This window comes from Pteropus alecto, unplaced genomic scaffold (assembly GCF_000325575.1).
Source record: "Pteropus alecto unplaced genomic scaffold, ASM32557v1 scaffold88, whole genome shotgun sequence".
Taxonomy (NCBI): Eukaryota; Metazoa; Chordata; class Mammalia; order Chiroptera; family Pteropodidae; genus Pteropus; species Pteropus alecto.
Window position 1 is genome coordinate 17459172 of NW_006494611.1, and position 15749 is coordinate 17474920.

The following is a 15749-nucleotide window of genomic DNA, read 5'->3' on the forward strand; positions in this document are numbered from 1 at the left end:
TAATATAGTGAAGTTATTATATTATCATTGTTGATAGTACTAGTAAATGGTTAACCTGGGTAAAGGAGGAACACTTTAATACATGCCTCATAATGTTGTGAAGATTAAATGAGATATAGGGAACACAATAAGGACTCAGTAAATATAAATTACTATGTTGGTCTTGAGGGAGAGGACAAAAGAGCTATGATGGAAGTCAATCTTAACTAATTTAAGATTGATGTACTGAATAGCCTTCTGCTTATCTTCACTGACTTTAATTTTGAAATATACAAGAAAATAGACCTTTGGCTAATGTCAGCAAAAGATGTATGAGTTTTCAAAACATTTCTGTTCTTCACCTGAATTATGTTTTATTAACACAAAGCATATGAGTTGATCATATGATAATTTCTAGTTATTATTTAGTATTACAATTTCTAAGAATTCTTAGAATATATAGTATTTTAGAGATAATTACAGTATATAATTATGTTGTATATATTGATTTATTTCAGTTTTTATGATGAACTGTTAGTTCATGGCATCTTGAAGCCTCTGACCTCTCCTATTGAAGGAATGGTAATGAAGGAAGGAGACTGTAACTTCGTGGCACCGCAAGGAATTTCTTCAATTATCAAGCATTATTTGAAAGAATCAGGTGGGAATAGATACATAAAAATATATATCCTCCTGGTTTTGTTTCTCTGGAAAATCCTGACTAATACACCATTATAGTATAAATCGTACCATCATATTTTGGGTCTGTTTATGTTTTGTTCTTTTCAATGCTTGTGCAGTATAACATGATATGTATATCATCATTTAGCTATTTAACTATTAACTTTCTGGTAAATATTAAGTTGTTTGGGGGGGCGGAGGTTGAAGGATTGTTTTCTTGCTGATACCAATATTGCTGCATGTCTAATGCTGGCATACTTTTGTAGGCATATCTCTAGGACCAATTCCTAATAGTACAATAATGTGTTAAATAGTATGTGTGTTTTAATTTAACTAGGTCATGCCACCTATTCTTCTTAAAGAATATCTCATTATCAATAGTAAATGAGAACATCTCTTTCCACCTATCTTGGTATTATGAAACTTTTTAACTTTTGCCAATATGATAGGATGAAAAATGGTATCTCTTTATGTTTTAATTTGTATTTACTTAATTATTAGTGAGTTTATACATATTTGTTTTATTAATCAGCTCTGCATTTTTTTTCCCTGTGAATGTCTTATTCATAACTTTAGTCTATTTTCTCTTAGGATTTTCATTTGTTCTTTATATATTTTACGAGTGTTTTGAAATGGACTTTTAAAAAAATAGATGATAAATGATATTTTAAAGCAGAAGTAGGATTATTGATGAATCATAATTAAGTGCCAGGATCAAGATCATTTAGGAAAGGTATAGGCTGAGAATTTGTTTTGTTCCATAAGCTGTTTTTAGAATAATTACTGTTTCGGTGTTCATTAAATATTACTTATTGAGAACCCCAAGAATCCCTGATACTGGGCATAGGAGAGGTCAGTGAGATTGAATATACAATGTGAGAACATAGTAAATACCATTGCTGATTAGAACATTTATCTATCTAAGATTTAGGCTATGATGGTATATTAGTTAAGATTTTCCAGAGAAACAGAACCAATAAGATTGAGATTTTATATATCTTGCAGGGTGAGTTGGCAAGCTGGAGACCCAAGAGAGTCAATGGTTTAGTTCCAGTCCAAAGGCCTCAGAAGCAGATAGCTGATGGTATAGTTCCAATCTGAAGGCTAGTAGGCTGGAGATCCAGGAAGAGCTGATGTTTCAATTCAAGTCCGAATGCAGAGAAAAAAACCAAAGTCCCTGTTCAAAGCCTATTGGCAAGAAGAATTCTTTACTTGTGGGAGAGTCAGCCCCCGCCCCTTTTTTTTTTAATCAGGCTTTGGACTAATTGGATGAGCCTGACTGCTTTACTCAGTCTACCAATTGAAATGTTAATCTCATCTAAAATACCCTCACAGACAGACCCAGAATAATATTTGACCCAGTATCTGGGCATTCTATGACCCATAAGATTAACTACCACAGATGGTGAGAACATTGGACGTTTTATAGAAATTCACCATCAGCTTCATATGTTGCCACCATATAACTTTTTAAAATATCATTTCCATCATGGTTTTCACTTGACCCAAGTAAAATATGCATACTTATTTACATTCTTAAGTACTTACTAACTGTATTATGTATCTATCCATCTATGCATGCGTACATTTATTTATTCAATAAACATTTATTGAGTATTTACTATTTGCCAGACACTGTTTCAGGCATTAACGGTACACAAACCAAAGTCCCTGTCCCCACATAGCTAATATTCTGGCAGAGGGACAGTCCTTGAATACATACAGAATACATCTTTATTTTGTTAGGTGTTTGGGGAAATATATGTTTTTATCTTCCAAATTTTTTGCAGAAGCTCTTGGGAAAAGAGGTCACATTTAATTATTTGTAGCTTACCCAGAATATAACAGTACCTTATACATAGTAGGTAGGTATAGTGATAGGTATTTCTAATAAATATGTTTATTAGATGATTATCAGTTCTAATTTAACCAATCCTTAGTAAAAACCTATTTATATTTCCAATTTGTACAGCTTCTTGAGACAGTGAATTTTGTAGATTTTTTTATCACTATGTAAAATATTTTTTATTTCAAAAAGTAACCTAAAAAAAGAATTACATACTACTAGTAGAAAATTTGGAAAATACAGAAGAATAGCAGGAAAATATCATTATAAAATATAAATCAATAGTAAGCCCAATTTATGACATTATTTCTGCTTTTTAAAGAAATGGATTTTTATATAATTGAGTTCAAGGTCTACATAATTTGAGTGTATGTAAACTTTTTAAAAAAAATATTATCTTTCTAATGCTTCAAGAGTCTTTTCCTCCCCTATCCAGATATTTTATTATAGGATTTGTAGACCCTCTTTATACGATTTTTAATTTTACAATTATATCCTTAAATATCCTTTAAGCTTCTCTAAAGTTTTCAATTCTATTAGTGTTTTCACAAAGTAAGTTGAGAAAGTCCCTGAAATCAGAATACCTGGATTCAAATTAACGTTCTACCGTCCCTTCTTCACTATGCCATGTTAGGAGAGTTTTAAAATCCATACCTTGGTTCTTTGGTTGGAAAAATGAAAGTAGTAACAGTAACTATTACAAAGTGTTGTTATGAGGAATAAAGGATAAAGTGCTCTCATTGTCAATCCAAGCAAGATTGTCCAAGTACATAGTAATCATTTGCTAAATACTAGTCTAAAAAACAATCTACTTGAATGAAGATGACCTTTGTATATCCCCAGTGCATAAGAACCCAAATTGTCAATTCATTCCAAAAATACTTTACATTTTGGAATCAGTTGAGTTTACAGTCCCACAATCTCATAAACCCACCAGTAGTCATTTAGATCGGGACCAGACTTCCAAAAAAATTATCTGTGTGGGATATGTCTAATCAGACATGCTTGAGAATAAGTTCAAATCTCTAAAGCCAATGTTTAACTAGACCAATTCTCTAGAACAAGTAGTAAAGAGCAGGGGAAATAGTCATGTGACTCTTGACCTTATATTCTGTTCTTATTTATTATCTGATATGTTCACATTAAGCTTATTATGGAGAAAACTGTATTTATTGACATCGATTTTACCAACTGCTTGCCTTCCCCATTGATACAATATTCTCTTTGAGTGAATGAAATGTTATTTTCTGTTGTTTTATTTTCTTTGTTGTTGTAGGGGTGAGAGAAATTCAAAATAACAAAAGCTACTCTATCATTTATTAAGTGCTAACTATTTATCTGACACTATGCTAGGCATTTTACATACATCATTTCTAATTCTCACAACAACCATTCAAAGTAGTTATCATTATGCCCATTTACTAATGGGAAAATGAAACTCAAGGAGGCTAAGTACTTTGCCTAGGGTAGCTCGGCTAGTAAGCAACAGAAGCAGAACTCCCTTTGAGCTTATCCTGTTGTCTTTTCCTGTTAACTGTCCTATGGAGGGCAATGAGAAGTGCTCATACCCTCTGATTTAACATTTATTTTGTAGGGACTTCTTTGTCCTTCCTGACTTTTTTCCTATAGTACAAGCGATTGCTCTACTCCAACTCTGGTGCTACATGCCAGAGGACATATGGCTCAAGAGAACAACCTCATCGTGCCCTTCCCCTAGTTCCACTCTTTCATCTTTAATCCTTGCCCTGAGGGGAAGGAGTTATAAAGGAGTAATGCCATTTTATTTCTTTATGCAAACAAAGAGATCAGTCACCTGATGGCCCCTGCTTATGACATTTGGAGAGTGATGAGCCTAATTTAATAATAAGCCCATATTATTAAATTATTCATAAAAGGATGAATTTAGCTTTCAGGACAGGACGATAAACTTTTGTTTAGTTTGGCCTACCAATAGGAGAAATATTGCCACATTTATTTGTTTTTATGAGACCATCTACTTTAAGAGGGACATTGGCTAATGATCTGTAAAGTCAACATGTGCAATATAACTGGTCAAAATTGACAGAGTTGATTTATTACAAAAGATGGTTTACTTTGCAGATGCCATTGGCTAGTTCTGGTAATATATTTACTTTTATCACTCTCTCCCTTTTTACTTTTGTGTTTATTTTCTTTCTAAAATTGATATAGATAGTGGAAGTGAGCCTCGGAGGTTTTGTATCAGAATTTCTCCCAGGTGGGTGATTATGATCTTATCCATAACAGTGTCCTTCAGGGATAAGCTAGAGGATAGCCTGGGAGCCCCAATTTTGCAGTGTTCTATTTACTTTAAGCAATGCATTTAGTTAGATATTGTTCATATCTCTTCAGTTTCCATCTCATCAGTTCTGAACTACTGCTCCCTAAACCTATTTAGAGGAGGGCAGGGGATATAATTGAATAAATATATAACAAAAACACAATTGCCTTTGTAAAATGTTTAAACCTTCTTAGTGTTCTGATATGTTTATAGCTATTGCAGATTTTAAAAATTTTTATTAAATGTTACATGCTGGGGAAACAGTGGTAAATAAGGGATATGGTCCCTGCCTTTGTTAATGTAGAGTATAGTGGGGAGGAAGGACATTAAACTAATAATACACACATACAAAACATACATAATAAATGATAAGGAGTGAGAATGTTATGAGGGAGCCTGTAATAAGAGGGCCTAACCTGAGTTTCAGTAGAGTGAGGGGAGAGTATGTCAGGGAATATGTCACTGAGGAACTTATGTTTTTATAGGTACCTGAAAGGGAAGCAAGAATGAATTAAGCCAAAAGCTGAGTGATGAGAATTCCATGCACTGGACACATGAAATTGTAACTCTTCTAATGTAGGAAGTTGGTGTTCGGGAAACTAAAAAGTCATTGTGACTGGAGGGTATTGAATGAGTGAGAAAGTGGTAAGAGATGAAGTTCAAGACTAAGGCAGGAGCCAGATCAGAAGGGGTTTTGTAAGCAATGGTAAAGATTTTATTCTTTATCTTCTGTGCAGTGGGAAATCATTGAAGAATATTACACAAGAGGGACGTGGTCAGATTTACTAAGCTCAGAAATAAGTGTTGAGAAATTTTATGTAGTGCTCTGTTTTAAAATGATAGTTTTCAGAGCCTACAGATTTGAACATGTGGTCCTTTTGAAAGTTATTACTTTCACAAGGAAATGCCACTTATTCTAGAAACTTCACTCATAGTTGTAGGAAAGGAAAACTTCCTGGTTAGTAAGAGCAACCATACTATCGCCCCTGGCTCTTGGAAGATATTACCTTTGGGGTGATTTTGCCAGTTGTGTTAGATTTGGGTCTGTCATCTACTCCAGTGGTTCTCACACTTTAGTGTGCATCATAGCAAGCTTGGGTAGGGCTTGTTTTATACAGACCACTGGGCCTAAACACCCAGAGATTCTGATTCAGTAGATCCAGTTGGGGCCTGAGAATGTGCATTTCTAACAAGTTTACAGCTGCTGCTGGTGCTGCTGGTCTGGGATCCACACTTAGAGAATCCCTGACATACACCTTGCAGAACACTTTGGGGCCACTGAGGCCAGGATGTTTGGCTGGGTATGGAAAATTTTTAGGACAGTGGATTTCAGTTCCCTTAAACACAAATGTAGTTACCAGCACTGATAACAAAGTATGCTCCTTTCAAAGGGATTATTATGTAAAAACATAATTGGATAAAACAAAATCAATTTACTTAGTTGAGGTCCAGGCCAGACACAGAGTGAGGCAAGTGTGGCAAGTAAGTTGGGGATGCAGCACCCTAGATAGATAGAACAGAGTGAAGTGGAGCTGCTGTGGTTGGAGTAAAGGAGAGGATAGTTGTGAGTTGAAAGTTCTATTTATTTGCACCTTCCCTAAGCAGGAGCCTTAGAGAAATCCTCAGGCAACTTGAAGCACTGTTTTTTTAAGCTCCTGCTCTAATCTTTGAACAGAGTGATGCTAATTGCCTCAATGAGAGATTGCCCCAGGGTCTAGTTAGCACCATGTTCCTTCGAACATATTTGCATTTGATTAAAAAAATTTGAGTACTTATTATGTTGTAGCATTATTCAAAGGACAGTGAAAGATGTAAAGGTACATGAGACCTGGAGACCTGACATGGAGGAGCTCGGAATATTTTTGAATAGATAAGACATACTTAAAGCATGCAGATATTTTGGATCATTGTCAGAATGAGAGGTAAAGGCAGTGATGGTTGAAGGACATCATAGATGAGAAGGATCCCATTGAGTTGGAGCAGCTGCAGAAATGAAGCTTCGTTGTTTGCCGAGTTTGGACTTAAGCTAGATGTCTTGGCTGGGAACACGTGTGTCCCAGATAATGATGAACTGAATTTTTTAGTGTGCTTTTTAAAAAAAAAAAAAGAATTTAAAAATTTTCAAATACAGTTGACATACAATGTTATATTAGTATCAGGTGTACAACATAGTGATTACACATTAATGCAGCTTACAAAGTGATCACCCTGATAAGTCTAGTAAACATCTGACACCATACATAATTATTACAATATTATTGACTATATTCCATATGCTATGCTTTGTATTCCTATGACTGTTTTTATAACTGGTAATTTGTACATCTTAATTCCTTCACCCTTTTCAGCCATCTCCTCAACCCCTCTCCTATCTGGCAACCATCAAAATGTTCTCTGTATCTAACTTTCAATGCACTTTTTTTCTCTTGTTCTTTTTCATTTTTTTCTTTTCTATTTCTGAGGCTAAGTAAAAGTAGATTTGTTTCTAAATCTGAGTTTTCTGAAAATTGGAATATGAGGTGAGTGATACCTCATATCCTGTACCAAGGAGTCTTAATGATTTGTTTTCTTATCTTTTAGTTTCATAATTTGTTCTCTTAAACAAATATTGATTAAATACCTGGCAGGTGTGGAGTACTATAGTATATATGTTATATGTTATACATAGTACTATAGTATATATGTTATATGTTATACATTTAATCTGTAATTCCTGGCTCGTGAGGCTTCCAGATTAAAAAGGAAGAAAATATTAAATAACTACTCAAGTAGTTATTTAATAGTTAAAAATACTTTTATAATAAATTCAAAGAAGGAAAATGTGATGAGATAGTCTAGATTGTATTTCTGTTAATTCTGATTCTTCTTAATAAAGGTAATTAGTCCTTGGATTTCTCTTAGAGAACTTTTTTAGGTTTAATAGAGAATATTAATTCCTTTAATAGGGAATATTGCTCTTTCTTGCTATTACTAGAGAGAACTGTTAACACTTTTACTAAAATATGTACTTGTTCTGCAGTGATAACGAGCTTCAAACTCGGATGTAGCTTTAAATCGTGCCCAAACATTTCTGAATCAGTTTCTTTATCTGTGAAATTAATTATGTGATGTATATTAAGTGCTTGGCATGGTTTTGACATATTGTAGATGCCTAATGAAAATGAGCTATAGTTACTATTATTATTAATTGTAATAGTATTTTTTTTTTTTACCTAAAGCAGGCATTGTTAGAGAGGTCCAAGGGTGCCAGAAGGAGAGGAATTCCCACTTAATGAGAAAGAAAGTAAAGAAAGTGAACCCCAGGGGCTGTAGAGGACAAATGGCACCATTTAATTCTCCTAAGTGGATCCAGTTGGTGACTGTTCTCTTCCCCGTCTTCCATATGGAAAATCCTGATTATGATATACATGATTTTGCTCCTAGAACAGGTGCTGATATCTATTTCAGACAATGTGTGACCCAGATCAACCTGAGAAATGGCAAGTGGGAAGTCTTCAAGGAAACAGCCTCCCCTGAGCAGTTTGATATTGTTGTCCTCACAATGCCAATTCCGCAGATTCTTCATCTTCAAGGTGACATCACCAACCGTGAGTTTCAGCCTGTGCTGTTTACTTCAGGGAAAGGGATTTCTTTGCTAGAGCATGAATTCAGTTTAACTCAATTAGTATGGATCCTTTTTATTTGCATATTTTAAAAACTGATGCTATAGCCTGATTCGCAATGAGTCTAGGTCAAACTGAAACTCATAGAATTTTTTTCTTAACCCATTAAAAGTTGAATGATTTTCTTATTGTTCTCGCCTTTAAGAAGTAAATATTTTTGATGGGTATGTAATAGTATGGCCTATAAGAAGAGTAATCTCTTTGTGGCCATCCTGAAGAAAAGGAGGTTTTTGTGACACAAGCATTGGTGTATGAACCCTGGCAAACTTCACCTCGGATTAGTCTCGTGTATGATGAGTCATGTTTTTCCTTGCTTGGGATTTGTTGGCTCACTTTTTACCTATCTTCTCCCTTGTCCTCTTAAAAAACAGCTTTGAGATATAATTCACACACCATAAAATTCATCCATTTACAGTATACATTTTAGTGGTATTTGATATATTCACCAATATATGCAACCATTACCACCCTCAATTTTGGAACATTTTCATCACCTCAAAAAGAAACCCCATATCCTAAAGCTGTCACCTCCATCCCCATCCCTTCCCCTTACCCTAAGCAAACTGTATTTTACTTTCTGTCTCTATAGATTTCCCCATCACCTGGATTCTTAAGAAAACCCTTTCTATGGCTTGGCTTTGCCTCTACCTGTGCCAGGTTTCACTGATTTTTCTCCTGTCTTTAATCATGTCTAACAGTCTGACACATTGAAATCATAACTTTTAGAGGATGCCTCATATTGCCCTGAAGTTCATGAGTTATAATAAAGTAGAGCTTGGCGATGGTGGGCAAGGCTTCAGATTATATGGGATGGTGGTCGATATTGACATACCTATAGCCTTTGGCTTTTTTGTTGTTGTTGCAAAACTAAAGTTGATACTGAATTTGATTGAGAAATGGCCTTTTATGCCACTCTAAGAAAGACAACTGGTAAGAAATATGGTTTATAGATCATAAATTTAGAACTGTAATAGAAATTATTCTCTGATAAAGAACACAGATGCTTATTATATCTTGAAAGTAATTTACTTTTCCTTGAATGTCAGTTCCACTATGCAGTAAAAATATAATTTCTTTTCTAGTACAGTGTTAGATAATATAGAAGAGATTGGACTATTTATTAGCTAGCTGTAGGCAAAGTAGAAGACTGATTTCAAAGATGTCTTTCTCTAGTCTGTTGCCAAAGTCTGTTTTAAGTAGGTTAATTTATTGCCATGGAGTCTGTAATAATTAGATTGATTTCAAGACTGTGTTAAATAACATATTGTAACATTATACTTAAACACAGTTATTGGTTAGTGTATTTAATTGTACTATAAATTACATATTCCAATTTTTAAAGGCTACTTAATTTTGTATCTGAAGAGACCCTTCAACATTGCATTTTGAAAGTATTTCTTAGTGACACGTAAAACATAACACCGTGCCATAGACTGACTTGTAAGATGTGTTTAAGGGCCTTCCAAATAACAATTTTATTTAGATCTTCTATATCCTAATGTTTTGAGTACTTGAAGTGTATTAGGCTTAGAGAAATAACTTAATTTCCTTACTATTATTGTGGTTTTTATTTATTTATTTATTTTGGTAATTTTTGCTTTCAGATGTTTTTGGTACCATGTTATTTGATTCATAATATATCTTCATTAAATTTCTTTGTTACATCCTTTTTACTGTTAGCCTTTCATAGATACTTTATTTCGGAGGCACCTTTTTAATTTATCTTTGAGTCCAGGCATTTCATAAAGTTATTTAATAGTTTTGTGTCAGTTTTGTGTGGGACATATTATTTATTTTTTACTTGAAGATTCAGTTTTCCCCCTATTTTCAGCTAAGTTTTCTTCTGATATTTGAAGAATTATTTCTAGTTCATTTATTATGATCTTAGAATATCTTAAAAAATACAAAGTATCTCCCCCCCATATCTGCCATTTTGTCTCAGCTTACTTTCAACTTTGGTCTTTGCATTACGTTTTAACTTTCTTTTTCTAGCCTTCTCTACATGTTACCCATGTAGTTTTTGGAAGTGTTCCTTTCACCCCTTTATTGAGATAAAGAAGTCATGAAATTATTCACTGTTTTCAGGTTATTGCCTATTTGTTGCTTCTAGGCAAAATTTTTCTGATACGTATTTTTCATCATCTCATTTGTCATTTTCTGTTATGTTCCATTGTCTTTCTCTGCGTAGGTCCCTTTCTAATCATTACTCATCTTTACATGGGGCCATTTCTGTCAATTTTGTAAAGAATACTGTTATCGGGAAAGGCCAGCCATTTCAGTTAAAATATGTTGCCTCAGAATACCTTCTATATAAATTTTGTAAATATCTGTGAATGAATGAATGCTAATGATCATTAATAAAATACTATATTTATTAACATGGAAAGATTTCAAAATATTTTTAATTTAAGAATAAAAAGCTGCATCTATATTTCTTTCCTATCTACCAGAAGTAGTTTGATAGAAACATTTTAATATTGTTATTGCTTAAAGATGATTTTCATCTTCTTCTTTCTATTTTTTGAATAGACAAAACTTTAAAAATAAGGATAGTTTACTCTTGCTCTTAAAAATGATATTGTTGACACCATCTGAAAAAAATATATCGTGCTGAAAAGAAATATATTTTTTTCCCTTTTTATTTTTTTAGTGAAGAGATATGGCAGAATATGTAGGCTCTTTATGATGAAAAAGTTTAAGAATGATTGCCTTGGTACTTTGAGGGTAAAGATCTTTGAGTTGTCGTATTAGCTCAATTCAGAATTGGATGCCATGCAAATAAGTCTGTGTTTTCTTCCTTATTATGAAATAACCCACGCTGGCAGTAAATGATGAACAGAATGTCCTAACAATGATGACACTTTAATAGTCTTGGGTCTAAAATAAAAACATACGCTTTCTCTTTATAAGTTATCATAATGACTTCAGTATGAGGAAATAGTTAATCTTTTCTCTCTGTGTTTTCTGGAGAACTTGAAATATACTCTTGTTTGATTATTAAACATCTTCATTTTCTATGAAAAGACATTCATTTACAAAGCCATATATTGCCATCTGGTGGATGCTGGTATATATTGTAGTTCCCATGTGAATTTTTAAACTCTAGAGGACTATGAATGAAGATGATTGAAATATAGAATACATATGAAGCGATAATGTAATTCATAAAACCGATAATATCACAGGAAAATAAATTTAGGCCCAGGATAATTAATTTACCCCAAAATTCATAGCCAATTAGTGACAGAACTATGGCTGTGCTACAGGTCTCACAGTCATACAACTACAAATCTTTGGCTTTCATTGTACTTTTCTTCTCATTCTCTATCTCTCTCTTTGTAAATCATGTCTAGCTTTTAGGATCAACAGAAGTACCATCTCTTATATGAAAGACTTCTCTTTTGATTAGTGTGATGTGGCTTTTCCCCTATCTCTCCCTTTTCCTATTTTGCTTTTTACTGAAGAAATGAACTACTTTTTTTTTTGGCAATTACTTATTACCTTTATTACATTCACCCAGTTAGGAGAACATGGAAGCTTTATGAACCATATCGGGAACCTCTTATAATTCATAATTCACCTTCTGGTTCTATAACTATGCTATTCTCTATATATTAACATTACAAAGATTATCTTACTTAATTTTCACAATAATCCTAAGGAATTATTTTTATACTTTTCATTCATGGTGGTGATGCTGAGATGCAAACCTTAATAGTGTGACTCCAGAGCCCATACTGTTAACTACTGTTACACATGGCTCTCCAGTTTGTCCTTCATATCTTATTATTGATTATTTCATATAGATTTGAGTTCCCATAATGTCCTACTCATTCTTTTACTTAATTAAAAAAAAATCTTTTCAATTATAGTTGACATTCAATATTTTATTATTTTCAGGTGTATAGCATAGTGGTTAGGCATTTATATAACTTATGAAGTGATCCCCTGTGATAAGTCTAATGCTCACCTGGAACTATACATAGTTATGACAATATTATTAACTTTATTCCCTATGATGTATTTCACCTTCTCATGACTACTTTGTAACTGCCAATTTGTACTTCCTAATCTCTTCCCCTCTTTCACCCAGTTCTCCAATCCCCTCCCATCTGGTAGCCATCAGTTTCTATTCTTTATATCTATGAGTTTGTTTCTGTTTTGTTTGTTCTTTATTTTGTTTTTTAGATTCCACATAAGAAGGAAATCATATGGTATTTTTCTTTCTCTTTCTGACTTATTTCACTTGGCATAATACCCTCTAAGTCCATCTACATTGTCACAAATGGTAAGATTTCATTCTTTTTTATAGCCAAGTATTATTCCAGTTTTTATGTACCACATCTTCTGTATCCATTCATCTGTCAGTGGACACTGAGGTTGCTTCACAAATTGGCTTTTGTAAATAATGCTGCAGTGAACATAGGAGTGCACATGTATTTTCTTACACCATATATAAGAATAAACTAAAAATGAATTAAAGATTTAAATGTATGACTTGAAATCATAAAACTCCTAGAAGGAAATGTAGGCAGTGAGCTCTTTGACATTGCTTTTAGTGATATTTTTTTGGATATATCTCTTTGGGCAAGAGAAACAAAAGAAAAAATAAATGGGAGTGCATCAAACTAAAACATTTTTGTACAGCAAAGGAAACTGTCAACAAAACAAAAAGATAACCTACTGAATGCGAGAAGATATTCACTAATGATACATCTGGTAAGGAGATAATATCCAAAATATATAAATAATTCATACAACTTAACACCAAACAAACAAACAAACATTTTGATTAAAAAAATGGGCAGAGGACCCGAACAGAAATTTCTCCAAAGAGGACATACAGATGGTCAATAGATATATGAAAAAGATGCTCAACATGACCAATCACCAGAGAAATGCAAATTAAAACACAATGGATTGTCACCTCACACCCATCAGGGCTATCATCAAAAATCAACAAACAAGTGTTGGCGAGGATGTGGAGAAAAGGGAACCCTTGTACACTGTTGGCGGGATTACAAATTCCACAGCACTGCAGCCACTATGGAAGACAGTATGGAGGTTCCTCAGAAAATTAAAAATAGAACTACCACATAACCCAGCAATCCCACTTCTGGGTATTTTCCCTACTAATTCTTGATCACAATGTTTCCACAAACATGCCTAATGAAAGTCACTGGTTAAAAAATATAAGGGGTACTTTCGAGAAGATTTTGATTCTTAGAGTTTGAGTAGCACCTAGGAATCTGTATCTTTAACGTGCACTTCATAGGAATTTTTTTCCTTTCAGTTTGGGACTTTTTGCTCTATAATAGCACTCATCAGATTTTATTGTGATTTTTCTTTTTTAGCAAGTGACTTCTCTACTAAGCCATAAAATCCACGAGAAAAGGGTCCTATAGGCCACTTTATTTCCACTCAGAATCAAGTACCATGTCACCTGCAGACCCACACGCCAATAGTATGTTCAGTCAATATATGCTGAACGAATGAGCATCTGTTTTATTTCTCAATTTGATTATAAGCTCTTTCAGATAATCTTAGAGTCTATTGGTCCTGGATTGGTCCTGGTTCACAGTGCTAGGATAAAACGGTGAACCTTGGATGGATTATAGTATTTAAGGACTAGAAGGAACCTTGGGGTTCATTGTTTTTTCCACCCTGATTTTAGAGATGAAGAATTTAAGACATGATCTTCCCTGTACACAATCACACAATTTATTAGGCCAGACAGGAGAGTCAGTATGGTTGAGAAAAAAAGAGGCACCTTTCAAATATCTTTATTGTCTTAATTTCATGTTCCCCACACATTGAAATAGAGCTTTTCTTCAGGCCGTACTGGAAAATCTGGGCCTGAAATCCCTGCCATAGTTCTTCCATTTCCCAGCTAGGAAAGTAGCAGAGGCAGTGGGAAGGATGTGAGATAAACGTTGTAAAATGAAATAAGTGGTACATGGCGAGTGATTATGAGGAGTGAGGAGCCTGGAAGGTTTATTTCCCCTACACCATGCTGTCTCCCACAGGGGGCTCCTCAAGTTTTCTCCCACATGCTTAAAGAAATGCATTTTTTAAAAGGTCTCCTAGCTAATGTGCTTCCTTAATAGTTTAGTATTCTATGTCATATCCTTTTAAACAAGAATTTTATTATTTTTTCTTTTTTTCTTACTAAAGAAAGAAAGAAACTACATCTGGTGCTCGAATCTCCCCTTAAGTGTCATTCTTCCTGTCCCTGTGTATACCCACATGTACTCTTGCTCCAACCAGATGAATCCATACGGTTGAAAACCATATTTATCTGATCAAAAACATGTCAGTATAGCCTCAGGGGGAAAATATGCTAGCCGTGCCCTGCTATTTTTGGACCAAAGGCCTCAAGCCACCTAACATCATTTCGGGAAACAGATGAATGAAAGCAAAAGTCAGATTTATGCAAAGCATGTGGCCATAGATTAGAAGAGTCACCAAGGAAAGTTGAGAGAGGCAAGGAGAGTTAGTCTCCTTTCTTTAAGAATACTGGTCTACTGCAGCTTCTTTGAATGAACCATACATTCTCCATCTGTGCATCTGCTCACAAAGCTCCCTTGCCTGGAATCGTTTGACACATCCTCTGTGTTCTCACTCCTTCAGGGTCCAGCACTGGGCCTATGAGTTCTTCAGAGGCTTCTCTTACAGCCCCGTTCTTCAGGGAAAGCACCTCAGAGACTTTCATAGCACTTGGTTTTTATAATACTTACTGAACTCCTAGTATTGGCTACTCTGTAGAGGGTAGGTAAGACGATGAATTTGTAACCAAGCTCTGCCACTTATAGTCTGGGCGATTTGAGACAAGTTACTTAACTTTTCTGAGCTCTGGTTTCCACATTTATAAGATGAGGATAAATAGCATCATCTGTCACATGGGATTATAGTGAAGATTAAATGAGATAATCTGAGTAGAGTATTTATAAGTGTATTGGGTGCATAGAAAGCACATAGCTATTATTACTACTACCAGTAGCTTTTTAATGTTTATGACTTCTTTACCATTCACGAAAAGGTCTGAGATGTCTATTTGAAGGATAATATGCTTGGTGTTGGGGATTACACAAGGAAGACTTTTATTTCCAGAATTTTAGGATACCTTACAGATATATTCATTGTTTTGAAAGAACATGACAACTGCTTTGAAAACTCTATATTAACTAACTTTTAATATCACTTTTGTAAGAGGTATTAGCCATTGTCTGAACTCTTTTACAAGTCAACAACCACAGTTTTATGAAAGCCACCTCCCTTAAAG

At 34.2% G+C, this 15749-nt stretch overlaps 1 protein-coding gene across 2 annotated transcripts in view; it reads left to right on the plus strand.

The window, feature by feature from the left end:
• RNLS (renalase, FAD dependent amine oxidase) overlaps positions 1-15749 on the plus strand; it is a 243391-nt gene that overhangs the window by 1186 nt on the left and 226456 nt on the right. For both annotated transcript variants that reach the window (XM_006925976.3, XM_025042342.1), the window contains exons 3-4: positions 498-640; positions 8234-8392. In XM_006925976.3, the coding sequence (XP_006926038.1) occupies positions 498-640; positions 8234-8392 (302 nt within the window). The remainder of the gene's footprint in view (positions 1-497; positions 641-8233; positions 8393-15749) is intronic.